General features: G+C 39.2%; 5 protein-coding genes and 1 pseudogene across 5 annotated transcripts in view; 3 read left to right on the top strand and 3 right to left on the bottom strand.

Moving 5' to 3' along the window:
* Nucleotides 1,574–13,522, bottom strand: LOC104783593 (annotated as a pseudogene).
* LOC104783594 lies at nt 18,095–19,132 on the bottom strand. Its single transcript, XM_010508732.1, has one exon. The coding sequence runs from the start codon at nt 19,130–19,132 to the stop codon at nt 18,095–18,097; it is 1,038 nt and encodes a 345-aa protein (XP_010507034.1).
* On the top strand, nt 19,518–21,259 carry LOC104783595. The gene is made up of 3 exons (XM_010508733.1): nt 19,518–19,541; nt 19,684–20,148; nt 20,774–21,259. The coding sequence occupies exons 1-3, from the start codon at nt 19,518–19,520 to the stop codon at nt 21,257–21,259; spliced, it is 975 nt and encodes a 324-aa protein (XP_010507035.1).
* On the bottom strand, nt 22,079–24,301 carry LOC104779948 (kelch repeat-containing protein At3g27220). Its single transcript, XM_010504383.2, has 7 exons — nt 24,003–24,301; nt 23,610–23,795; nt 23,280–23,509; nt 23,027–23,194; nt 22,830–22,935; nt 22,485–22,691; nt 22,079–22,404 (listed from the first exon to the last, which is right to left on the bottom strand). Exons 1-7 carry the CDS (start codon nt 24,186–24,188, stop codon nt 22,240–22,242), a joined length of 1,248 nt encoding a protein of 415 aa, XP_010502685.1. The 5' UTR covers nt 24,189–24,301; the 3' UTR covers nt 22,079–22,239.
* LOC109132447 lies at nt 24,483–25,673 on the top strand. The gene is made up of 3 exons (XM_019244059.1): nt 24,483–24,582; nt 24,672–25,468; nt 25,569–25,673. Exons 2-3 carry the CDS (start codon nt 24,677–24,679, stop codon nt 25,671–25,673), a joined length of 897 nt encoding a protein of 298 aa, XP_019099604.1. The 5' UTR covers nt 24,483–24,582; nt 24,672–24,676.
* LOC104779949 (jacalin-related lectin 15) overlaps nt 25,415–26,340 on the top strand; it is a 1,828-nt gene continuing 902 nt past the window's right edge. Inside the window, exons 1-2 of the mRNA XM_010504384.2 lie at nt 25,415–25,799; nt 25,981–26,195. Coding sequence (XP_010502686.2) covers nt 25,721–25,799; nt 25,981–26,195 — 294 coding nt within the window. The 5' untranslated portion in view covers nt 25,415–25,720. The remainder of the gene's footprint in view (nt 25,800–25,980; nt 26,196–26,340) is intronic.

The raw sequence follows: 26,340 nt of genomic DNA on the forward strand, positions 1-26,340 counted from the left end.
ATCTTCTCAGGAGTGGTCATCTTTATGGAATTCTAAACTTTCTATAGTATATTATATAATAACTATATACACACGCACACTAAACACCAAAATTTTCCAATGTTTGTGTTTCCTTTATTGTTTGGTGACAAGTTTGTACTTCTTGGGATAATATTTTAAGAAGGATAAGCCATATATTGAAATGTTGTAAGTTGTAACCATATTATCTAGAATCGATCTAATATTGTTGTGATATTTTGCTTTTCTTTTGCTTTAGTAAGTATTTTGTTTAGAAGGCCGGTTTTGATCAAAGTTTATGTGACTTGAGATATTGATAGATATAGATAATGGTTTTGGGAGAGTACTCTTTATTATGTGTTCTTGAAATAGAAGACTACACAGACATATATCTAGGGTACATTAATTAAACCTATGATACATTAACCCTAATCTTATAATGCAACTTTTTTAATAGATAGTAACCTCTTATGTGCTTCGAAACTCGAATAAAAAAAATATTTGAAACAAAAGTTCTATAAAAAAATCAAAATCCAATAACAATAGCAAATGGAATCTTTAAAGAAAACAATGATGGCATGGGTTATGTGTGTTTTCGGTTCAAGAGTCAAGACAATGCACAAAGATCCAAAGAAAGGAACTCAAACAAAAAAAAAACAGAGAAATAGTAAAAGTGGAAGTTGTGTCAAGTGTGATGTGTGATGCCCACTTAAAATTATCGAGGTATCTAATTTGGTTTGGCTAAACCAAGCTGAAATCGTTTTTCGAAAATTGAAGCAATATATTAGATTGTTCCCGATTTTAGTTCTCTATGTACGAAAAAATTACTAACTATAACTACAGATGTCATTGAGCTAGACATAGTGGATGAAGACACCATGCTAACTAGAACTATACGTAACTTTTTAGTTTTTACGTATGTATACTTTGTATTTGACTTTAACGGTTAACCACAGAAATCAGCCAATATAACTAGAAACCGAGAAGTAGGAATCTTTACTTATTATAGGATGTGTTATGTTATGTATATGCCATCCAGAAATGATCTATTATTAATCGGTTTATTTGACCATAATAGCATACTCATTTATAATAGCATCGTTATAGTGCCATCATTTGAATTTAAACTTATATAACTTTTGGACCCTTTTTTTCCAGCAAAAAACTGAACTACAATATTTGAGGTTTTTGTCTTTTAAGTTTCAACGTCGAACTAATATATAGCATCGTTATAAGATATATATATATATATATTTTTGGGCGAATTTCTAAAGTTTTTCTGTCTTTAAGTCACTGAACATATAAATTTCAATTTTTTGTATATTTAATGTACTGTTGATAAATTTAATCAGTAAGATATTATAAATGTTTAAAAAGAAATGACAATATGATCTTAATATAACAATTTAAATTGTCAATTATAATTCTATAAACATTTTCGTACATATTTAAAATAAGTAAAGTAAGTATACTGTTACCGCCTAGAATGATAGTGGCACAAAACTTGCGATGCACTGTTAAATTTTTAAACAACTAGTAACTACAAATTAAGAAAAGTAAGAAACAAAACAATAAACTATTTGGTGAAGCTCTTCTGGCCACGAGACAAAAACTCCGTAATCTTCTCCAAAGCCACCGTGCGTCCAAACTGGGCAAAATCGTCGCACTGTCCGGTCTCTTTGTCAAGCTCCAAGAAAGTTAACTTCAAACTCTTCCGTTCCTCCTCCACCTCTCTCATAGCGACATGTAAAGCAGAACAACACTGCCCTTGTTGTTTCGGTCAAACAAGGTAAGAAGATGGGCCTCGTCAATGAAGTCCAGCCCATTAAGATTCTGAGTCAAGAAATGCTCTGCAACGGTAACAAAACAGAGACATGTGCTCCTTGCCGTACAGTCTAGCCACTGAAGACAGCTCACTCTACCGCTCACACAACGCTTCAAACAAGGAACAGATTCGCTCCTCTAAGCTCTGCAATTCTCTGCATATGATGACATGTCAGGGATAAACCTAATCTTGTAAACCTTAGTCTCTACTATATATAGACTATGTGATGTAATAAGGAATGAAGAGATGAAGTTATACTTTTGAGCCACCATCTCTTCTTGTTTACTAGGGTTTATGACTCTAGCTTTCATGGTATCAGAGCTCCGGTAATACGATCTACGGCTTCAGAAAATTCTTTTTCTTCTTCTCCTCTTTCTATTTCTCAAGTTGTGACTCTCAAACTATCAGAGTCCAACTATCTCTTATGGAAGACTCAATTCGAGTCCTTTCTTTCACCACAAATGTTACTCGGATACGTCAATGGTTCGATAACACGTCCTGCTGCTACTCAACCTACAACTACTCGTCCTGCTGCTGGAGTTGAAAGTCCTTCTGAAGAGCCTAACCCAGAATTTGTGAAGTGGGTTCGTAATGACCAGCTGGTCATGGCCTGGATCTTTGGTTCGCTTACGGAACCAGCTCTGTGAGCAGTGTACGGTATGCAATCGGCTTATGAGGTATGGAATGCTCTGGCTAAAAAGTTTAACCGAGTGTTTACTACTAGGAAGTTTGAGTTACAGAATCGTTTGCGGGGTTGTCTTAAGATAGGAAGAACAATGGAAGAGTATCTTAGTGAGCTAAAAAAGATTTATGATCAACTGGATTCTATTGGCTTTCCTATGACTGATCTAGAGAAAATTCATGGGTTGCTAACTGGTCTCGACAAAGAATATGAATCAATCACTACTGTTATTGAGCACTCATCAATGGATTCAGTTCCTGGTCCCTGTTATGAAGATGTTGTGTTCAAAGTGATTTCGTTTAATGATAAGTTGAAGACTTACAACACTGCTCCCGCTGTTTCACCTAACTTGGCCTTTCAAACTGAAAAAGGCTACTTTGATAGAGGTGGTTCTAACACTAGAGGAGGTCGTTCAGGATCTGGTGGTGGCTACAGAGGCTGAGGAAATTACTCTACAAGGGGTTGTGGCTTCCAACAGCATGGTAGTTGATGGAACCCGGGACGACGGCCAGCATACAGACACAGACGAGGACCATAGCGCACAAGGGACCAAGGACGCGGCTACTTCCGGAACTAGATGGCCATCGATCCAAGCACCAAATTTGATGCCCGGAGCCACCACGAGGAGCCGGACAGCAGCAAGGACCGCAAGGAAGAAGTGCCTCATCTTTGTCGAAGCTTTCGTCCAAGAACAAGAGACGCTCGATCACGGACCCGATGGACAGCCAACTGAGGCTCTTCTCACGGTCTTCACCATCACACAAGGGTGAAGACCTCCAAGTCATTAGGGAAAGTAGTACTCTTTTTCCCACTTTGGGTTTGTCCTAATGGGTTTACCAAGGGGGTTTTAATGAGGCTATAATCCCTAGTGCATGGCCATGGCCAAGGACCACTTAGGCCACGTGTCCATTCTATCCTTAGTTTAATTTTGCTTATGACCGTTGTCTTTTAAAACTATTTTCTGGACGCTGCGTTTTAATTTTACCCACGTGTTTAGGGTTTGAGAGCTCCCTTATGTAAGCCACCCTATATAAAGGGCCTAGACCTTGTCATGTAAAGGTAGACTATCATTAATAAAGAACAAAGTTATCTCTTTCCTCTCGTTTTCAGTGATTGAAACGAAACCGTAGAAGCTTCACGAACTGGGTTCGCAGCCTTCTAGCTTAGCCGTATCACAAGGAGAGTCATCCCTCGTGTGTCGCTACTTCGCTCCACTTCTACCCCCATCTAACCGAGAGTCTAACGAGTTGAGCACCTCCTTGTGAACCTCTCATTATCCTTCCTTACCGTTCCTTGGAGTTGTTTCCACCTGTACGCCACTCCATCCGTCGTCCCTGTTCATTCACGTCCCGACCAAACCGTTCTTTGATCCATTCCGCTGGGTTTGCTCCGTCCGTACGTTCGTGGTTCACGTCCGTAGTCCGAGGTCATATCAGTAGTGGTCAAAACAATCAGTCCAATACCTCTTCACAACAACCATGTCAGATTTGTGGGAAGTATGGGCACATTGCATTCAAATGTTACAATCGATACAATGAGTCTCTTCTAGAGCCCGAACTGCTTGTTGCTTTAGCTGCTATGCGTATTTCTGATGGAGAACAACACATTGGCACTGAGTGGTTACCGGATAGTGGCTCTACAGCTCACATCACCAACTCCACAACCAACCTGCAACAAGCTCAAACATGCCAAGGTCATGATTCGGTAATGGTTGGTAATGGTGAATTCTTACCTATTACTCACATTGGTTTGGTTCCTCTCCAGACTGTATCAGGTACATTTCTTCCTCTTAATGATGTGTTAGTGTGTCCTAACATTACTAAGTCTCTGTTGTTCGTCTTAAAGCTCTGTGATGATTACCCTTGTTCTATTAAATTTCATTTTGATGGTGTACGTGTAAAGGACAAGCATACCAAGCAGCTCCTCACAACTGGAAACCGCAATAAGGATCACTATGTTCTGGATAATCCTGCGTTTGGTGCTTTCTACTCTACTCGTCAGTTGGCTGCTAGTGATGAAGTTTGGCACAAACGGTTGGGGCATCCAAGTGCAGAAGTCTTACAAACTCTATCTAATGTTGAAGTTATCTCAATAAACAAGCGCACCAACAAGCTGTGTGAATCTTGCAGACTTGGAAAGAGTGCTCAACTCCCCTTTTCTTCTTCTACTTTTGTAGCTAGTAAACCTCTTGAGAGGATTCATTGTGATATGTGGGGACCTTTTCCAATCACATCTGTTCAAGGGTTTCGATATTATGTCATATTTGTTGACAATTACTCTCGTTTTTGTTGGTTTTATCCATTGAAGAATAAATCAGAGTTTTACTAAATCTTTGTGTTGTTTCAAAAGTTTGTTGAGAACCAACTAAGTCAGAAAATCAAGATGTTTTACTAAATCTTTGTTAATTCTCAGTTTGTCACTCATCTTGCAAATTGTGGAATCAAGCAACTCATCTCTTGTCCCTACACTCCTCAACAAAATGGTTTGGCTGAGAGAAAACATAGACACTTAACAGAGTTGGGTCTAAGTATGATGTTTCAGAGTAAAGTACCACAACAATACTGGGTTGAAGCATTCTTCACTGCCAATTATCTGAGTAATTTACTGCCCTCCTCAGTGCTCTCAGACTCAAAAAGTCCACATGAAGCTTTGTTTGCACAAAAACCAGATTATACTGCACTCCGAGTCTTTGGCAGTGTATGTTATCCCACTCTCCGTGCTTATGGGAATAACAAATTTGATCCCAAATCACTAAAATGTGTGTTTCTCGGCTACAATGAGAAGTACAAAGGGTACCGGTGCATCCATCCTCCCACTGGTCGAGTCTATATTAGTAGACATGTTCTTTTTGATGAACATATATATATCCCTTTGCTGATGAATATTCAGCTTTTATCCCTGAAGCTTCAACTCCATTGTTGTCGGCTTGGCAATATGGTCTGCAGTCTACTTCAGTGCAGCAGTATGACACTCCTACCTCGGTTCCTTTTGAGACTCTAGTGCCAAGCTCAACTGTTGTAGAGTCTACTCAAACTGCAACTTCTGTACTGGTGAATGCACAAAACAACACTGCCCTTGTTGAGGGTCCAACTTCTACCTCAGAAAATGACACACAAGAAAACACAGAGTCAGAGTCTGATGATGAGTCTCCTCATGAAGCTCCTCTGTTTTCAGAAGCAGATTTTCCTCCACTTGTTGCTCCAACACGCTATGAGCACTCTATGATAACGAGAGGGAAAGATGGTGTCAGAAAGACTAATCCAAAATATGCTCTCACCATTACTCAGACGCCGGTTCAAGAACCTAAGACTGTAGCGTCGGCTCTCAAACATCCCGGGTGGACAGCAGCAATGGGAGAGGAAGTAGAAACCTTTGTGGAGACCAACACGTTCGATCTGGTTCCACCTAAAGAAGAAATGAATGTTCTAGGCTGCAGGTGGGTTTTTAAAACCAAAATCAATGCAGATGGAAGCTTGGATAAACTCAGAGCACGTCTTGTTGCCAAAGGTTATGATCAAGAGGAGGGAGTTGACTTCCTTGAAACATACAGTCCTGTTGTTCGAACTGCTACAATTCGTCTTATCCTCCATGCTGCAACAGTTCACAAGTGGCCACTGAAACAACTTGATGTTAAGAATGCCTTCTTGCACGGTGACTTAACAGAAACAGTGTACGTGCGACAACCTCCTGAGTTTGAAGATGAAGAAAATCCATCACATGTGTGGAAACTAAACAAAGTTGTCTATGGCTTGAAACAAGCACCACATGCCTGGTTCGACAAGTTTAGCACATTTCTCCTCAAGTTTGGTTTCACATGTAGCTTGAAGGATCCCTCACTCTTCGTGTATGATAGAGATAATGACATCATTGTGTTGCTCCTCTATGTTGATGACATGGTTTTAACTGGCAGTAATCCAGAGTTGATCAACAAGCTTCTCAAGGATCTTAGTGAAGAATTTCGTATGAAAGATCTGGGTAAAATGAGTTATTTTCTTGGCATTCAATGTCATTATCATCCTGATGGTCTCTTTCTCAATCAACACAAATATGCAGAAGATCTCCTCATTGCTGCAGGCATGACTGACTGTGCTCCAACAGCAACACCTTTACCCTTAGAGCTTTAAAATTTCAAAGGACATGAGGACTTGTTCGATAATCCAACCTTCTTCAGAAGCTTGGCTGGTAAATTGCAATATCTCACTCAGACCAGACCAGATATTCAATTTGCAGTTAACTTAGTGTGCCAACGGATGCACTCATCGACAGTCGCAGACTTCAGTCTCCTCAAAAGGATTGTTCGATATATTAAAGGTACCATTGATCATGGTCTTTCTTTCAGTCAAAATACTGATTCAACATTACGTTCTTATAGTGACAGTGACTGGGGTGGCTGTCAAAGTACCAGTCGCTCCACAGGAGGATTCTGCACCTTTCTTGGCACAAATATCATTTCTTAGTCCGCTAAACGCCAACTGTCGGTCTCACGAAGCTCAACAGAAGCAGAGTATCGATGTTTGTCTGACACTACAGCAGAAGTCAACTGGATCAAGGATCTGTTAGAGAACATTGGTATGCCTACGTCTCAGACTCCACAAATGTACTATGACAACTTGTCTGTTGTGTATATTTCTGCCAATCCTACTCTGCACAAACAATCCAAGCATTTCAAGACACACTATCACTATGTTCTGGAACAGGTTGCTGAGGGTTCACTAATAGTCTATCACATCCCCTCAGCTCATCAATTGGCGGATATCTTCACAAAGTCCTTGCCAATCCTTGTGTTTAACGATCTCAAGTTCAAACTTCGTGTAGTCTCACCGCCCACACAAAGTTTAAGGGGGGATGTAAAGCAGAACAACACTGCCCTTGTTGTTTCGGTCCAACAAGGTAAGAAGATGGGCCTCATCAATGAAGTCCAGCCCATTAAGATTCTGAGTCAAGAAATGCTCTGCAACGGTAACAAAACAGAGACATGTGCTCCTTGCCGTACAGTCAAGCCACTGAAAACAGCTCACTCTACAGCTCACACAACGCTCCAAACAAGGAACATATTCGCTCCTCTAAGCTCTGCAATTCTCTGCAGATGATGACATGTGTTAGGGATAAACTTAATCTTGTAAACCTTAGTCTCTACTATATATAAACTATGTGATGTAATAAGGAATGAAGAGATGAAGTTATACTTTTGAGCCACCATCTCTTCTTGTTTACTAGGGTTTATGACTCTAGCTTTCATGACAGCCATCGAATACCGTTTCTTAACAGCAAACTCGGTCGCTACTCGAATCGATTTCTCAACACTTTCAAGTCGACTCACCAATTTGGTAATCTTCTCCACTTCTTTAAGAGCAATCGTTGTTCCTCATTCCATCGAGCTCATGGCGGTCTTCTGTTGTTTCAAAGCTTCGGTTGATCTCTTCCACCTCGAAGTTACAAACGAACTCAACGCCTCCAATGGAACCAATCCATAAATCCCCGCCACCATCTTGCTAATGAATATAGCAACGATTACATGAGCTAATAAAGCGGCAGTAACAATAGCTCTTCGACCTCTAACACGTCTCAACTTTTTATCAATTCCTTTCATCTTCTTCTCTAATTCCACAATCATCTTCGCCAGCTCTTCGTGACAGCTCTGTAATTTGCTGAGAAACTCACAATAATCCAAGTCGTGGTCATCAAAGTCGTTGAAGTTTCTCAGATCCCTGAATGTTTTTCTGAAACTTGCTTCCATTAGTCCCCCATAACTCAATTGTTCTTCATGAAAATCACTTAGAGCTTCATCAATCAAGTTATAATGAACAAAAGTGAAAGTCTGTGGAGAATTTGTGTTGTCTATTGACATTCTGAAGTTTACAATATATAGGTTGTGCCTTACAAGAAAGAAAATCGACTAAAGATATACAAAATATTTACATGAGATACGATACGTGATGAGTAAGAGATATGAAACTTGGAGAAGATGTCCGGTTTGGGTTTGATGGTTCGGTTTAACACCCTCCCTCAAGTTAGAGCGTACGGATTACAAACGCCTAACTTGGATCGTATATATTCGAACTCTCGCCTTCCAAGTCCCTTTGTAAAAATGTCGGCTAACTGCTCAGCTAAGGCCACCTTCCGTGTAGATATCAACTTGTCTTGAACTGCATTGCGCACATTGTGACAATCAATTTCAATGTTCTTCATTCTTTCATAAAAAAACTGGGTTTGCCGCAATGTACAATGCTGATTGATTGTCACACGCAAGACTCATTGGTGAATCTTGTGTTACGCCTAAGTCCTTGAGTAAAGCTTTCAACCACTTCAGCTCGTCCACCGTCAAAGATATACAACGATATTCTGCTTCAGCTGATGACCGAGAAACCACATCTTGTTTCTTGGCTTTCCATGAAATTGGTGAGGAACCAAGAGTGACGAACCAACCACTAAGTGATTTTCTTGTCAACGGGCATCCTCCATGATCAGAGTCACACCATCCATGTAATTGGAGATCACAATCAGATTGAAGAAAAATACCTTGTCCTGGAGTCCCCTTAAGATATCTAACAACCCTTTGAGCTGCCGCCCAATGATCTCTACGTGGTTCTTGCATGAATTTCGATAAGATACGGACAGCATACGCAAGATCAGGCCGTGTAGCTCCAAGATAGATCAATTTCCCAACAAGTCTTCTATACTTTTCTGGTTCTTCAAACATCAAACTTGTAGACAATTCTAACCCATGTCCCTATTCTATGGGAGTAATTTCTGGTTTTGCTCCCAAAAACCCCATTTCACTTATAATATCAAGAGCATATTTTATTTGACACAAGTAAATACCTTCTTTTCTTCTAGCAACTTCAATCCCCAAAAAATATTTTAGACAGCCCAAGTCCTTCATATGAAAGCAAGTTCCCAAGTACTCTTTAAATGACGTGATCGCAGCTGAATTGTTCCCCCCAATTATTAAATCATCGACATATACCAACACATACAGCTCAATACCTCCTTTTGTGATAGAGAATAACGAGTAATCAGAATATGATTGCCTGAATCCATATTCAAGCAACGCTCCTCTCAACTTGGCAAACCAACATCTCGGAGATTGCTTTAACCCATACAACGACTTTCTCAAACGACAAACAAGGTTTGGATTTTCTGTTTTAAAACCAGGTGGAGGTTTCATGTAAACTTCTTCTTCCAAGTCTCCATGCAAAAATGCGTTATGCACATCCATTTGGTGCAATGCCCAGTCTTTTGCAGAAGCAACACCAAGAAAAGTACGAACAGTGGTCATCTTAACAACGGGGCAAATGTTTCAAAATAATCTACACCTGAAACTTGCTTGTTTCCAAGAGCTACTAGCCGAGCTTTGAATCGCTCAATGGTCCCATCTGCTTTGAATTTTATACGAAATACCCATTGTGAACCAACTGCTTTCTTACTCGCAGGGAGTTCTTCCAAGTCCCATGTTTTATTTTCTTCTAGAGCTCCAACTTCCAACTGCATAGCGTTTCTCCATCTCTTATCCGCAACAGCTTCTCTAAACGTTTTAGGTTCGACCTCATTACTAATGGATGTGAGAAACGCCTTGTGAGCTTGAGAAAATCTGTCACAAGTGAGAAATTCAGATAAGAGATACGTACAAAGATATTCTTCATCTCCATTATCGTGAATTGTGTGAAGAACATAGTCTTTAAGCTTCTCAGGAAGTTTTGTTTGTCGTAATCCTGGTCCGAAATGTTTCTCTTCTGGTTCGTCTTCATTATTTGACTCTTTTGATCCATCTGCACTATTCGAATCTTCTCTTTCAGCATTACGTTGAGCTGTTGCAACTACAGGTTCATTAACACTAATATCTGCACTCTCGTCGGTAATTCTTTGGTCAGAACCTCTTGCCACATTCTGATCAACAATATCGTTGTTCACTCTCTGATCATGCTCTGTTTCTGTAATGTCTTCTCTGTTTTCACTTCTTTATTCTTCAACAATCAACTCCGGTTCATCATCATCAAACATTGTGAGATCTGTAACTCGTTCCGACACCGTCATCTGTGGATCCACAGAGTTATTCAAAGGAAAAATATCTTCAACGAAGATCACATCCCTTGACAAAAAGAACTCTTGTGTGTCTAAGTCAAATAAATTCCAGCCTTTTTTACCAAAAGGGTATCCAACGAAAGCACACCTACGACTGCGAGAATTAAATTTATCACCATTGCGTTTTTTATTGTGAGCAAACGATAAACATCTGAATATCCGCAGATGATCATAAGTCGGAGACTTCCCATATAACATCTCATATGGTGTTTTTCCTTTCAAAACAGTTGAAGGAGTTCGATTAATCAAATGTGCTGCTGTTAAAATCGACTCTCCCCAAAACTGAATTGGTAAGCCTGATTGAAACATAAGAGATCTCGCCACGTTAAGAATGTGACGATGCTTCCTCTCAACTCGTCCATTCTGTTGTGGAGTTCCGACACATGAGGTTTGATGAACAATTCCTTTTGCATGAAATTCAGACTTGAGACAGGTGAATTCAGTCCCGTTATCACTTCAAACAATCTTAATCTTCTTCTGAAATTGTCGTAAAACCATTGCCATAATATTCTTCATAGTTTTCCCAACTTGAGCCTTATCGTGAAGTAGAAATACCCACAACCCTCTTGAAAAATCATCCACGGCGGTCAATAAATAATATGAATTGCACAGACTTGGTTTTCAATAAGGCCCCCATAGATCAACATGAATCAGCTCAAAAATTTCAGAACTTTTATTATCACTCAAGGAAAAGACTTTGTGACATTGTTTTGATTGTAGACAGACTTCACAAGTCGAAAAATCATTAACTCTACTACGAACAAAAGGAAGCAAATCAAAAACAGTATTTGATGGATGTCCTAGCCTTCGATGCCATACATCTTCAGCTCCATCTTTATTCATCTTAAAAGCCATAAAACTCGTCATCCTACGGAAGAAGTAAAGTCCTTCTCGCAGCTCACCCGCTCCAATCAGGTTCCTCGTTATACGGTCCTGAATCACACATCCTTTGTTAGCTATTTGCATCAAAAAATCCAAGTCTGCAATTAGATGAGATATTGATATCAAGTTGCACCTCAAGTCTGGTACAAACAACACATTCTTAAGAGTGAAATCAGCATCAAAAATCACACTTCCTTTCTCTCTTGAAAGGGTGTTATTACCATTTGGTAAACCAACTGAGCATGGCATCATATATTTCAGATCACTCAAATTATTTTTGTAACCAGTCATATGATTACTAGCACCTGTATCAAGTACCCACTCCAAATAATCAACCTTACCAGTTAAACGAGGTCCCATGGTGCTCTGCTTTTGTTTCTCCAGCAACTGCATCATGCTGTGTCACTGCTCATTGGTAAGTCCTTTGTAGCCACTCTTTTCAGCCTCTGTACTGCTTTCTCCTCCTGCAGTAACTTGAACTGCATGTGCTCTAGCAACACCACGGCCTCTGCCAATCCCTCTGCCACCACCTCTTCCGGTTTGGCGAGTTCGTTCTCCCCACCACTCGGGGTAACCTATGACCTGAAAACAAGTGTCTGCTCCATAGCCAGTCTTCTTGCACACCGTACAAAGCTTGTTTTTGTCTTCCCTTGCAAGACCTCCAATTCTCATGTTGAAGTTATCTCTTTCAACACCTCCGGTTCGTACATTAAAAGCAGCTTTGTTGTTTTGATGCTCTCTTCCTCTCATCACTGTATTAATTCTTTCCACCGATTTTACCTTCGAGTACACTTGATTTATCGAAGGCAAAGGATCTGTGCTGATGATTGAAACTCGAACAGCTCCGTACACCTCTTCATCTAGTCCCAAAAGAAACCGATTAATTTTTTCTTCGTCTTTTTATCTTTTCCAGTTCCACCGTGAGATTACATGTGCATTTACTACACTTGCACACCACAGGTCTCTCATAATTTGTCAGATCATCCCACAACTTCGTCAATCTCCCGAACTAGTCAATCACACTCGCACCTCCTTGTCTGAGACACGCCAATTCAGCCTCGATTTCTTGAATTCTAGGTCCGTTTCCTTCTGAGAATCGGTCCTTGATTTCTTTCCAAAGCTCCTGGGGATCTTCTTTGTTTGCCAAAGTTCTCCTTAATTTTGCATCAACTGTATTGAGAATCCACAACGCCACCATGGAGTTTGTAGAAACCCAATCTTCATAGTCTGCATCATTCTCATCTGGTTTTGTGATATTTCCATCGACAAAACCATATTTTTTCTTCACACGCAGTGCCGTTCTCACGGCTTGCGCCCATTTATCATAATTGTCACCATCGAATTGAACTTGAGCAATCACACCACCGGGATTCTCGTTCACCGAAAGCTGGTACAACTTTGATTTCTCCGTCGTCTCTTCACTTGTTGTTGTCATCACGCCTTTCTTCGATTCTTCAGACATTTTTGTTTGGCTCTGATACCATGAACAAAATTGAAAGTCTGTGGAGAATTTGTGTTGTCTATTGACATTCTGAAGTTTACAATATATAGGCTGTTCCTTACAAGAAAGAAGATCGACTAAAGATATACAAAATATTCACAAGAGATACGATACGTGATGAGCAAGAGATATGAAACTTGGAGAAGATGTCCGGTTTGGGTTTGATGGTTCGGTTTAACATATAATCCTTCTTCTCTGCTCTCTCTAAGTATCTCTTGAGAGATTCGCAGAGATAAGAAACAGATTTGCTAGTGATGAAGTATTTGTTGAGAAGATGGAACAACTCCAGATCTTCACGAAGATCGGTCTGTTGAAATTCTATGAATAATTTGGACACGTCCTCGTCCATGTTGTCCATACAGTCCCCAAGTTTCTTCATGTTATCTTCTGATCGAGATCGAAACATTCCCCTACTTGTAGTTTTGCCAATGGTGGAAGTAGTAGTAGGTGGTAGCGATAGAAAAGACATGGTGGGAGTGGGATAAACAGTGGATATAGGTTGACGACGCCTGAGAATACGTGACAAGAATGATTTGCAAAGTCTAATCTTCATTCTTTACGTAAAGCAAAAAAGAAACAAAGTCTAAGAGAACGGAGTTCACAAAGAATTTAGAGCAAAGTAAGAGAGTTTCACACTTTTTAAATGAACAAAAAAGAATGAATATAGAAATATTGGTCATCGATCGTGTGTTATACATTATATACGAAAGAATTTTCCATTTTTTTCACGCTTCTAATTCTAAGCATTTTCCATTTTTTCGAAGACATATTTCCTTTCTTTTCTTGCCAAGCAGTAAAGATTTTCCTTTTTTTTTTAAGTTTCGACAGTTGTGTAAACCAAGAAAGAAATGGAAATATTAAGTTGATGTAACGGTCAATTCCTAAGTAATTGTAAATATTAAAAAATAAAATAAATCAACTTATACTAAAGAGTACCAAAACCGAATAATTAATTTTAAATGAAAATGAACCAAATCTGGTATAAAGTTAATGCAAATCAAATTCAACTAAACCAAACCGTTAATCAAAATTATTTTTATAATCTAATTAAATTAAATCGAGTCAACCGTAAACCTACTTTGACTTACTTGTTTACTATTCTAATCCGATGTCAAATCGGAAAATGGTTCCATCGCTGGAAACTGACCGGGAAAGAGACAAAACCAAGTCTCAACATCTATATATATTTTCTCTTCTCAAAAAAATGTCGATGTGTCCATTTCCAATGTTATTAACAATCCGATTCACAGGAAATCATATCGGAGAAAAAGAAGAAGAGAACCATCAACGGTTCTAACAAACTCTCTTAACCAGAAAATAATGTGAATGTTACAAAGCTTAGTCTTATCTGTTAATCTACATCTCCTTATATACTAACACATATTAACCAAACTAATTGTACCAGGGTTAACCGGTTGTGAACTAGTCAATAACCAATCCTCATGTATCCTAATATGTCCCTCTCAAGTCTGTAGCTTCAAAGATGTCTGGTTTTGAAGATACAAGCTTGATAATGACATCTTAGAAAGCAATCCATAGAAAGGACTTGGATGAAGGGGTTTGGTAAGAATGTCAGCATGTTGATTCTCCGAAGGAACATGGAAAACCTTGAGTGCACCAACTTTGATCTGATCTCGGACTGTGTGACAGTCAATTTCTATATGCTTTGTCCTCTCGTGGAAAACAGGATTCATAGCAATATGCAGAGCCGACTTGTTGTCACAATACAGTTTGACAGGACCTGTAACAGGAAGATGGAGATCCTTGAACAACTACTATAACCAAATAGTTTCACAAGTCGCTTGAGCCATACTGCGATATTCGGATTCTGTACTGCTTCTACTAGTGACACCTTGCTTCTTGGACCTCCATGAGATAAGAGAGTTACCAAGATATACACATTAGCCAGTAATAGAGCATCGAGTATCCTTACAGTTCGCCCCAGTCAGCATCACAAAAAACATTTAAGCTCAGGTCCGAATCAGCAGAATACATCAAGCCTTGGCCAGGATTAGCTTTGATATACTTAAGGACTTTATGAGCCGCTTGAAGGTGAATCTCAGAAGGTGCAGAGATGAACTGACTGAGCTGATGAACAGCAAAGGTGATATTCGGCCTGGTGATGGTAAGATAAAGAAGCCTACCTATAAGTTCTCTATAAGAACGGGGATTAGATAGAGGCGTTCCCATCGTAGCCGTAAGATGCAAACTTGGATCCATAGGAACATGACTTGGTTTACAACCGATTGATCCTGCATCCTCTAGCAGGTTCTGGGCATGCTTCCGTTGACACACCGAAATACCGATTGAAGAACGAGATATCTCCAAGCCAAGAAAGAATCTAGCAGGTCCAAGATCCTTGATTTTGAATTCTGATCGCAGCAATGCTTTCAAGCTCTCCACGGCATTGTCATCATTACTAGCAATGAGTATAACATCGACATACACCAATGCTGCAATAAAAGAACCTGGTATGTCTTAGACAAAGAGAGTATTATCAGCAGGAGATTGAACGAAGTTTGTGCCCAAGAAAACGGAAGACAGTCGCTTATACCACTGTCGAGAAGCATGTTTCAAGCCATAAAGAGACTTTCGAAGTCGACAAACCGGATTAGGTGGCAAAACAACATTTGGTGGAGGAGTATATCCCTGAGGCAGACTCATGTAAATCTCTTCCTCCAAGTCACCATGGAGAAAAGCATTTGACACATCCATTTGTGTCAAACTCCATCCTTGTTTAGCAGCAGCACCAAGTAAAAATTTCACACATGTTAGTTTAGCCACTGGGGAGAATGTCTCCATAAAATCCAAACCTTCCTGTTGTATGAACCCTTGTGCCACGAGTCTGGCTTTATACCGTTCAAATGTACCATCAGGATTATACTTAATAGTAAATACCCACATACAACCAACAACATTTTTACCTGGTGGGAGAGACGTAACATCCCAAGTGTGAGCAATCTCGAGAGCATGAAGCTCTTCACCAGCTGCATTGGTCCACTTTACTGATTTCATGGCTTTAGCAAAGGTTTTAGGTTCAGTCTCAAGATTGTATGTGAAAATATAAGATTGAGAAAGAGGACTAAAGCGATCATATGAAACAACTGAAGAAAGAGGATAAGGTGTAGTGTGAGGTTTAGAAGAAATGGCTTTTTCTGGTGATTGAAGAAGTATAGGAGGATCTCCAGAAATATAAGGAACAAGGGCACAATGATATTCAGAAAGATAGGAGGGAGTCTTTACAGTTCGCTTAGGCCTAGCAACAGGAAGAGAAGAAGAAACTGTATCCCGTGATACGATAGGATTATCTACACAAACAGTACCAGAGTCCAAGTGTGCAGTGTCAGATGCCGATGTATGTGATGCATCAAATTCATCAGGGATATCAATATCAACATCATCAAGCAAATGCAGAGAATCAACAAAGTGTAGTGGCGCATGCAATGGTAATATGCTATTAGGAAACATATCAACCGCTTGAGATAACAATTCTGATGTCTTAAAGGGAAAAACATTTTCATGAGAAATGACATTACGAGAGACAAATATTGAATGAGACTCCATATCTAAAATCTCATACCCTTTATAACCAGATGGATAACCTAGAAAAATGCAAGGTTTTGATCTTAGAGAAAACTTATGCCTATCATGTAAAGGAGTTGATGCAAAACATAAGCAACCAAAACTTTTTAACATAGTATAATCAGGAACCTTATTACTCAAAACCTGAAAAGGAGACTTATTCTTTAACGAAGGTGAAGGCATCCTATTGATCAAGAAGACAGCAATCATCACACAATCACTCCAGTATTTCAAAGGTATATTTGATTGAAACAATAAAGGTCTAGTAACATTTAACAAGTGTTGATGTTTGCGTTCTACTACCGAATTTTGTTGAGGTGTGTACGCACATGAAAATTGATGCAACATGCCCTGTTCTTTAATGATATCAGTAAATGCAAGTTCAGAAGCATTATCAGAATGAATGGCTTTAATCTTTGAGGTATATTGAGTAGAAATCATTTTAAGAAAAGTAGGAAAAACTGTAGAAACATCACTTTTATTTCTTAACATATAAAGCCATGTCACACGAGTACAATCATCAACCAAAGTAAGGAAATACCGAAAACCCTCAACAGACTCAGTACCAAAAGGACCCCAAATATCTAAATGGACTAAATCAAAAGGTTGTGAAGCTAAATTGTTATTAGAAACATAGGCTAATCTCTTTTGTTTAGCTAAAGGACATATTTGACATGCTGAACCACTCGGGACTACAGACTTAAGAGAAGGAACTATACTAACAAGACTTTGTAAAACTGCAAAAGATGGGTGTCTAAGTCGATGATGCCACAGAACTCCATCAGATAATGCAGTAGCAGAAAAAGAACAAACAACAGGATGAGATGGTGAGGGAGTCTTTGGTTCTGTCTCAAGAATATAGAGATTATTGATGAGTCTACCCCTCCCAATCATCAAGCCCTGAGAAAGTTCCTGAATAAGACAACAATTGAGAAAGAAATGAGCAGAACAAAATAAACTTTGAGCCAAACAACTTATGCTAATCAGATTAAATTTGAAATCAGGAACATGTAGAACATTATGTAAAATCAATGTTTTGGTAATGCATATGGTGCATGTGTGTGTGATAGGAACCCGAGTACCATTCGGTAAAGTAACCGTAACACTAGAAACATGTACTAGACGCACCACTATCAATAATCCAATCATTAGGTGCAAGAAATTGTTGAAGAGAAGAAAGAGCATGTTTTTGAAAAGTAAGAATGTGGTTTTCATATCGTAGATTAGTAGAAGGAAAAGGGATAGTACTAGAAGTGGAAGTGGAAGCCATGAGACCATGTTCAGTAACCGTTGCAGTATTAGAAGTAGCTACATGCTTTTGAGCTGGTACTTGAGAGTTATATTGTGATAAAATATGTTGCAAATGTTGTGGTGTAAAGAGTGGAGTATTAAGAGTATTACCATCAAGTCGAGCAGGAGAAACCAAGTCAGAAGGAGCTGCATACGGATAAGGACCAATCGTAGAAGAATAAGGTGCATGTTCTGCATAAACATTTGCAAAAGCATTTGCTTTCTGAATAGGATCATAAGGAACCATCGGCATTCATGGCTGAGTTTGAGGCATCCGAGGTTGCATCTGAGTGGTATGCATACGAGGGTTGTAAGAAGATTGATTCTGCACCATACCATTACCCTTGTAACCACCAGTCTTGTACCTCGGAGGAAAATCATGAAGCTTATAATATCTATGTATTGTATGTCCCAAACGTCCACAATGTGTACAAACAGGTTTCTGAGGCCTCATCGTATTATAAGCAGCAACATAAGCATTTTCACCATCGTAAGAAGCAGGAGTCGTAGTTTGGAAAGCTACAATATCAACTAGTGTAAGAGGTTTAATAGTCCCCTGTCGCTCATCTTGAGTTACCATATTGATAGCTTCTTCGATAGTAGGTATTGACTTCAACATCAATATGTGACGCCTAGATTGCTCATAACTCTCATTTAAACCCATGAGAAACTTAGTCACTCGACTTCGCTGCTGTAGTTTCTCCCACTTAGCAGTCGCATCACACTCACATTTTCCACATGTGCAAACAGGTAATTCTACATAATTCTTGTGTTCTTCCCACAAAGAAACTAAAGATGTGTAGTAAGTAGTAACATCCAGAGATCCTTGCTCAATCTTGCTAAGTCTCTGTTCAATAGCAAAAATCCTAGGTGCATCATCTTGCTTAAACCTAAAGATTATACTCTTCCACATACCCTCTGTAGTAGAAATATAAAGCAAGCTCTGACCTTTCTTCTTATCTACCGAGTTCATCAACCAAGTACTTACTATGTCGTTACAACGAGACCAAGTTCCAAAATCTAGATGAGTTTCCAAAGGTTTAGTAATCGTACCATTGATAAAACTCATTTTATTGCGCACATTCAACGTCATCAGCATAGATCGCCTCCAGGATGGGAAATCAGAAGCTGTCGTAAGCTGATCCGAGTCTAGAACAAGTCCAGCATGATCATTACTATTCAGATAATACGGATTCTCATACTGATCCGTTTGAAGACGCGAAGACTCAGTAGATTCACGCGGATTCAAATTGATTGGGTTAACCGAAGGAGGAGCTACAAAAGATCCCATTTTCAACGAAAGAATAGAAAAATCTCAAGAAATCGCAACGAATTTGATAAAAGAAAAGAGAGATTCGCCACAAAAAAGGTCAATCAAAGGCGAGAAACAAAAAGAAGAATGGAAAACCCAAAGAAAATGCCTACGATAAGCTCAAAAATCGCAGCAATAAGAATCCTCACAAGCTGAAGAAAAGAAATTGAACAACTCATGTCTTTCAATTGAACTTCTCACAAGTTTCCCAATGAAATCGATCGAAGCGGAAGATTTAAGAGCAAAGATCTGATATCATATTAACAATCCGATTCACCAGAAAACATATCAGAGAAGAAGAAGAAGAAGAAGAAGAGAACCATCAACGGTTCTAATTAACTCTCTTAACCAGAAAATAATGTGAATGTTACAAAGCTTAGTCTTATATGTTAATCCACATCTCCTTATATACTATCACATATTAACCAAAATAATTGTACCAGGGTTAACCGGTTGTGAACCAGTCAATAATCGATCCTCATGTATCCTAATAAATTTCTCTGGCTGAGTCTTTAGAGGCATCGACACAGGAGATCTTCCCTCCACTTCGACCCCATCAGAAGGTAGATGAAGAAGACGGAGAGAAAAAGAAAGAGGAAGAACCACTGAAATCTGATTTCTCAACGAAGAAGGAGACTGAGAGTAAAGATGAGAAGAAACAGGCTCCGAGAGCTAAGAAAGCCCAAGCGACCAAACCACAGGAAGAGCCAGACTACTTTGAGGAGAAACGTAACCTGCAAGATTTGTGGAAGGCTGCGGTTCTAGTGGGAATCGAGTGGAAACTGTTAGATGCAATTTATGAACACATTTGGGATTTCAAACATCTTGAAGAAGCATTGGAGGAAGGACGAATTCTCTATGGGAAGAACGTTTATGTTTTCGTCAATGCAGATCTCAGTTTTCTCAAAGAGCAGGTTCGAGAAGCCAAAAAAGCAAGGCAAGATGCAACAACTGCTCGAATGCAAGCAATAGAAGATATGAGCCAAGATGATAGGGCAAACCTTTCAAAGCATTAAGTTTTACAAATTCTACCCTCAGCCTCTACCAGACATCCAGTCCTTTAGTATAGAATAGTAACATTGTAAATTTCTAGAATGTTTTTTTTTTTAAATAGTATTGAACAAGTGAATGTAATAGAATGTTGAATTATAGTGTTATCGAATTTATGTAGTTTTGTAAAATGTCCATGGGCAAGGGGTAGACTGTGGAGTCACATTTATCTATTAATGTAACAATAGTTCTTCAATCATTTGATCTCATTAGACCCATCATGTTAAGAACTGTGAACATCTACGCATTGCCCAATTGACAACCAACTGAACGACTTCTACCTTATATATATCATCTTACAAATTTTATGACTATCGATGTGGGACTTGGATACTCAAAAAATACAATGATTCTTCTACAAAACAAGAAATAGCACATGTAAAACTCAAAACTTGTAAAACTCAAAACTTCAACTCGGTTCTCCACCACATCTCTCCAATAACTTTACCAGGCTGTGGNTATTAACCAAAATAATTGTACCAGGGTTAACCGGTTGTGAACCAGTCAATAATCGATCCTCATGTATCCTAATAAATTTCTCTGGCTGAGTCTTTAGAGGCATCGACACAGGAGATCTTCCCTCCACTTCGACCCCATCAGAAGGTAGATGAAGAAGACGGAGAGAAAAAGAAAGAGGAAGAACCACTGAAATCTGATTTCTCAACGAAGAAGGAGACTGAGAGTAAAGATGAGAAGAAACAGGCTCCGAGAGCTAAGAAAGCCCAAGCGACCAAACCACAGGAAGAGCCAGACTACTTTGAGGAGAAACGTAACCTGCAAGATTTGTGGAAGGCTGCGGTTCTAGTGGGAATCGAGTGGAAACTGTTAGATGCAATTTATGAACACATTTGGGATTTCAAACATCTTGAAGAAGCATTGGAGGAAGGACGAATTCTCTATGGGAAGAACGTTTATGTTTTCGTCAATGCAGATCTCAGTTTTCTCAAAGAGCAGGTTCGAGAAGCCAAAAAAGCAAGGCAAGATGCAACAACTGCTCGAATGCAAGCAATAGAAGATATGAGCCAAGATGATAGGGCAAACCTTTCAAAGCATTAAGTTTTACAAATTCTACCCTCAGCCTCTACCAGACATCCAGTCCTTTAGTATAGAATAGTAACATTGTAAATTTCTAGAATGTTTTTTTTTTTAAATAGTATTGAACAAGTGAATGTAATAGAATGTTGAATTATAGTGTTATCGAATTTATGTAGTTTTGTAAAATGTCCATGGGCAAGGGGTAGACTGTGGAGTCACATTTATCTATTAATGTAACAATAGTTCTTCAATCATTTGATCTCATTAGACCCATCATGTTAAGAACTGTGAACATCTACGCATTGCCCAATTGACAACCAACTGAACGACTTCTACCTTATATATATCATCTTACAAATTTTATGACTATCGATGTGGGACTTGGATACTCAAAAAATACAATGATTCTTCTACAAAACAAGAAATAGCACATGTAAAACTCAAAACTTGTAAAACTCAAAACTTCAACTCGGTTCTCCACCACATCTCTCCAATAACTTTACCAGGCTGTGGATTATCCGGTCATTTATAAAATGATTTAAAAAACAAAAAGTCAATCGAGAATGAGATATGTCAGCCCATTATTCTAATAATGAAATGGTTCTTCAATCTTTCGATCTCATTAGCCCCAAAGACATGTTATGAACTTGGAACTTCAATCTCACTCTCAATTGACAATGGACTGAACGATTTCTATCTTATATATATCAGTTTACAAGTTTTAAGACTACCGATGTGGGACTTGGTTACTATTTCATCTTTTTGTCTCCACGTTGTTCATTACAAGTTACAACACAAGTAAATCTAATTTACTTTTGTCTTTCCCAGCTTTGACATTGGTGGTACTTGTATAATTTACATTTTATAGTCTGAACAGTTTTTACAGTTATCAATCTTAATTTAGTTTTCTTGATAGCAATTTTACACTAGGGCAAGTTTGTCTTCTGTCTAAAAAACAATGATTCTTCTATTAAAAAAGTAGAGTCATCATTTCAAATCAATTAAAACTTCAACTTGGTTCTCCACATTTCTCCAATAACTTTTCCAGGCTGTGGATTATTTGGTCCTCTATCTCGCTGCCCCGATGTGAAGTACAGATAACCGTTCCAGAATCCGGCCATGGCTGTTTTGACACGGAATGGTAACCGTCCAATCACAGACCATGTCTGCAAAATATTTCATATTCAGTTTAAGAAACAAAAGAACAAAGAGCTATGATTGAGATGATGATGATATTATCACTGACCAAAGTATCTAACTGGAACCGGAAAATCTCTCCAACAAGAACAAGCCTTTTCGTCACTGGATGCCAATCTGTGGTACCACCAACGATAACGATTGAGTTATTGACAATGATCCATGCAGATTCAATGTGGGAATTGTTCTTTGGCATTGGTGGCAGCATTTTCCACTTCGTTTCCTTGTCCATCATGTACACCTCACCATTAAAGATCTGAAATGCGACCAAAACATCAGAAACTAGAGGCGTGCCTTTGGTTCTTTCAGTTTTGGTTCATATGCTCAACAGTCAATCCTTATCAGTTAATGTCGAAAATGAATCAGGAACTACAGATTAAAGAGGAAGGTAAACCTCGCGTCTACGTGAGCACTTGAAGATGGGTGAGTTAGGTTTGGCCATGAAGTCACCTTCTTGGCCACCGATCACAAGCAGTTTATCGTTAGCAACTACACAAGCCCTACACAGCGTAAACCGCAATATTAGCAACCTAAGGGACTCAAACCAAAAGGCAAAACCAGGCAGTGACTAAACTAAAGACAATATAAAACCTGTGTGGTCCACCTCGAGGGATTGGAACCTCTTCCCGCCATTTGTCAAGGGCTTTTCCATCTTTTACAGCTATGCTCCAATGGTCAAAAGCAACCGCATTGCGATTCTCTTTGCTTCCACCCATCACATGAAGCCTCCCTCTCCATATCTGAGTTGCAGGAGCATACCTGAATCCAAAAAAACAGAGATCGATAATCGAACTTGACTATACAGAAACAACATAAGTACATCTTCTTGATCTAAAGTATTTACCTTGGAGCTGGTAGTGAAGGGAACTCAAGCCAAGTCTTTGTAACTGAGTCTAAGACAAAAGAACGAGAAGTAGGTCCTCTGCATTGAGGACCAAGCTGCCCTGAAACCACATACACATACCGTCCATCCGTCACAATCCCAAGGTGCGAATTCGCCATCTCTTTAGGAGTGTCGAATCTCTCACACCACTTATTGTCTGTGAAATTGAACACATCCACATGAGAATGAACCTGAGGCAAAACAAATCAAGTGATCATTCAAAATATATTCTCAACACATTTGTTTCAAAGAACTTTTCAATTTGAGTATAGAAATAAACAAGCTCCTTACGTAGTCTAGACTGCCGTAACCGGAGAAGACATACAAAAGGTTTTTGATTTGAACTGAGTATCCATCAAGACGAGGAACTGGAGCAGATTGCATTTGCTCCCAATGTAACTCCGGCGCCGGTATATCGGCGAATGTTGCAGATAATAATCGGACATGATCTTTTGTATCATTCGTTTGTTTGCTTCTCTGCAAGTGAAGAATGATGAAATCTAAAAAAAAACTCAGAAGAGCTAAACCCTAATTAAAAACACAATCAATTGAAACGTAGAAAGGAAGAATAGCTGATAAACCCTAAAACACACAATTCATCAAACTTAAAGATAATAAATTCATCGTTCCTCAAACCTAAGAATAGCTAAAACCCATCAATTGAAAAGATCAAGCAAAAGGGACCTTGGGAATCTGAATCTCCGGCCCGTTAACGTGAACCAAGATTGAAGAAACGGCGGTGAAGGAGAGATTTGAAGAAGACAGAAAAAGGAAAGCTGCGACAAATCCAATCCCAATAACACTGGTGAAATACAATACAAGTATCAATCTCCTTGAAGATTGGTGATGATGATCAGGTTTGTTCGCCATTTGTGTTACGCAGAGCCCGTGAAAGAGACATCTCGTCCATATAGAGTTGTTTTTTCCCACGTCGGTGAAGAAATCTCTGATTACATGTGCGCCGGTGGTTTTCACTCCGCCGCTCCTTGTTTCCAATTCTGAAAACCCTCTTAACGAACGAGAAGGTGTTTGTTTAATCATATGGGCTGGATTAAAACTAAGCCCATTAATAAACAAAAGCCCATGAGAGAGAATCATTTAATTACTATATATGCATACATCGAAGTGGATCAATCTTTAGTGATTACGAAACATTGTATTAAATTATCAATACTGTTTTAATCATCTGGATTTAGAGCTCAGATCTATATCTGCCTTTCCTTTGCTTTGTCTAGCAGACTCTACATTGATCCTTACCCTGAAGGTGGTTAGTTCTCGTTTGGTTTACAATCATAATTTGTACTTGTACAACAATTGATTATAGGAAACACTCAAAACACTTGAATTTGTTAGCAACTATGAGCGACCCAAACATTGCCTCTCCTCCTGATGATGATGATGGTACAAGCAGATCTTCTACTTCTTCAAGTTCAAGCTACTTTAAGCTCTCTGATATTCCAGGTCCCTTAATCCCCACGGTTCTACTTCGAGAAGATAACTATGCGGAATGGTCCCTTCATATCCGGAGTTTTCTCAAAGCAAAACAAAAGATTGGGTTCATCGATGGTTCAATTCCTAAACCGTCGACCAATTCAGACCTAACTTTGTGGATTGCAACAAACTCTATAATCGTGGGCTGGATCCTCAAAGCTATCGATCCCAACGTTCGTTCCACGGTTGCTTTTACTAATGATTCTTGCAAACTATGGGAGAGCCTACGACGTCGTTTCTCCGTTTCCAATGGTGTTCGTGTCCATGAGCTAAAGACTATGATATGTTCTTGTAAACAAGAAGGTCAAAGTGTTAAAGATTATTTTGGCCGACTCTCCAAGTTATGGGAAGAGCTTGAAAGCTACAAATCTACTCCGGAATGTTCGTGCCATGCCGCGAAATATATTGAAAAGGAAAGGGAAGATGAACGAGTTCATCAGTTTCTTATAGGACTTCATAGATCTTGTTTTAGCTCTATCCGCTTAAGTATTATTAGCCAAGATCCTCTTCCAGATTTAAACAAAGTATACTCCCTTGTTATAACAGAGGAGCAACGTTTTCAGGCTGCTAAGTTGAAGGAAGGTAAGCTTGAGCCCGTGCAGAAACATGTTTGGGCTGCTAAGTCGAAGGAACTTAAACCGGAGCCCGAACCCGAGCAAGTACAACATGTTCGACCTCCAAGGAAAGACATTTCTTGTTCTCATTCTGGGCGTAGAAGACATCAGGCTGAGGAATGTTATGCACTTCATGGCTATCCAGAGTCGTGGCATGAACGACAAAAGAACAAACCACCTAAAGGTCGAGTACGACATGGTACACGACCAGTTAGTTTGGGCAAGTCAATCAATATTCGGGAAAGAGTAAACGTTTCTCAAACGGCAACTACCAGTCAGTCTCTCTCAGGCTTGAACATGGATGAATTCAACCGTTTTCTGAATCTACGGACAATGCAGCATCCTGAATCTAATATCTATTCTGGAGGTCCATCAGGTACAACCACTATCTACTGATGTGATTATTGATACACTTCTCACTGTTTTTTGTTTTTTGTTTTGTTTTTAATCTTGAATTATAAACTAAAGGTTCTGAATGGTTTTTAATCTTGAATTAGGTGATGCATATCTTACTAGTCATATTAACACTTTCCGAATTTTATGTATCATATTATCAGATTTAAATCGATTCCCAATGGCACAAAAGTTGGAAGCGAAAGGTGGAAATGGAGGCAAGGAATGGGATGATGGAGCCAACTATGATGGTGTGTCACAGATCTATATACGAGAGGGTGTTGGAGGTATAGAGTCTATCAAGTTCGATTATGTCAAGAATGGACAACCTGAACATGGGCCAATCCATGGTGGCTCGGGGCAAAGTTTCACCGAGTGGGTACGCTTTCAAACCCTCTATAATTTCTTGGTCCATTCATGAAAAGTGTGCTTGATATTTTGCTACTATTTCTGAGTTTGTTAGATTGCATAGCCAACCAATATGGCCGGTTTGATCGATTCGGTTTTTTTTTTTTTTTTTTTTT

Source organism: Camelina sativa, chromosome 4 (genome assembly GCF_000633955.1).
Source record: "Camelina sativa cultivar DH55 chromosome 4, Cs, whole genome shotgun sequence".
Lineage (NCBI taxonomy): Eukaryota > Viridiplantae > Streptophyta > Magnoliopsida > Brassicales > Brassicaceae > Camelina > Camelina sativa.

Coding starts and splice junctions, on each gene's coding strand:
- LOC109132447 (XM_019244059.1), top strand. CDS start 24,677: ATGAGCGACCCAAACATTGCCTCTCCTCCTGATGATGATGATGGTACA. Junction 25,469..25,568: donor CGGAGCCCGAACCCGAGCAA/GTACAACATGTT, acceptor ATGGCTATCCAG/AGTCGTGGCATGAACGACAA.
- LOC104783595 (XM_010508733.1), top strand. CDS start 19,518: ATGTTACAAAGCTTAGTCTTATAT. Junction 19,542..19,683: donor TACAAAGCTTAGTCTTATAT/GTTAATCCACAT, acceptor GCATCGACACAG/GAGATCTTCCCTCCACTTCG. Junction 20,149..20,773: donor ATATGAGCCAAGATGATAGG/GCAAACCTTTCA, acceptor GCATCGACACAG/GAGATCTTCCCTCCACTTCG.
- LOC104783594 (XM_010508732.1), bottom strand. CDS start 19,132: ATGGGATCTTTTGTAGCTCCTCCTTCGGTTAACCCAATCAATTTGAAT.
- LOC104779948 (XM_010504383.2), bottom strand. CDS start 24,188: ATGGCGAACAAACCTGATCATCATCACCAATCTTCAAGGAGATTGATA. Junction 23,796..24,002: donor CGGAGATTCAGATTCCCAAG/GTCCCTTTTGCT, acceptor CTTCACTTGCAG/AGAAGCAAACAAACGAATGA. Junction 22,936..23,026: donor CCTCGAGGTGGACCACACAG/GTTTTATATTGT, acceptor TACGCTGTGTAG/GGCTTGTGTAGTTGCTAACG.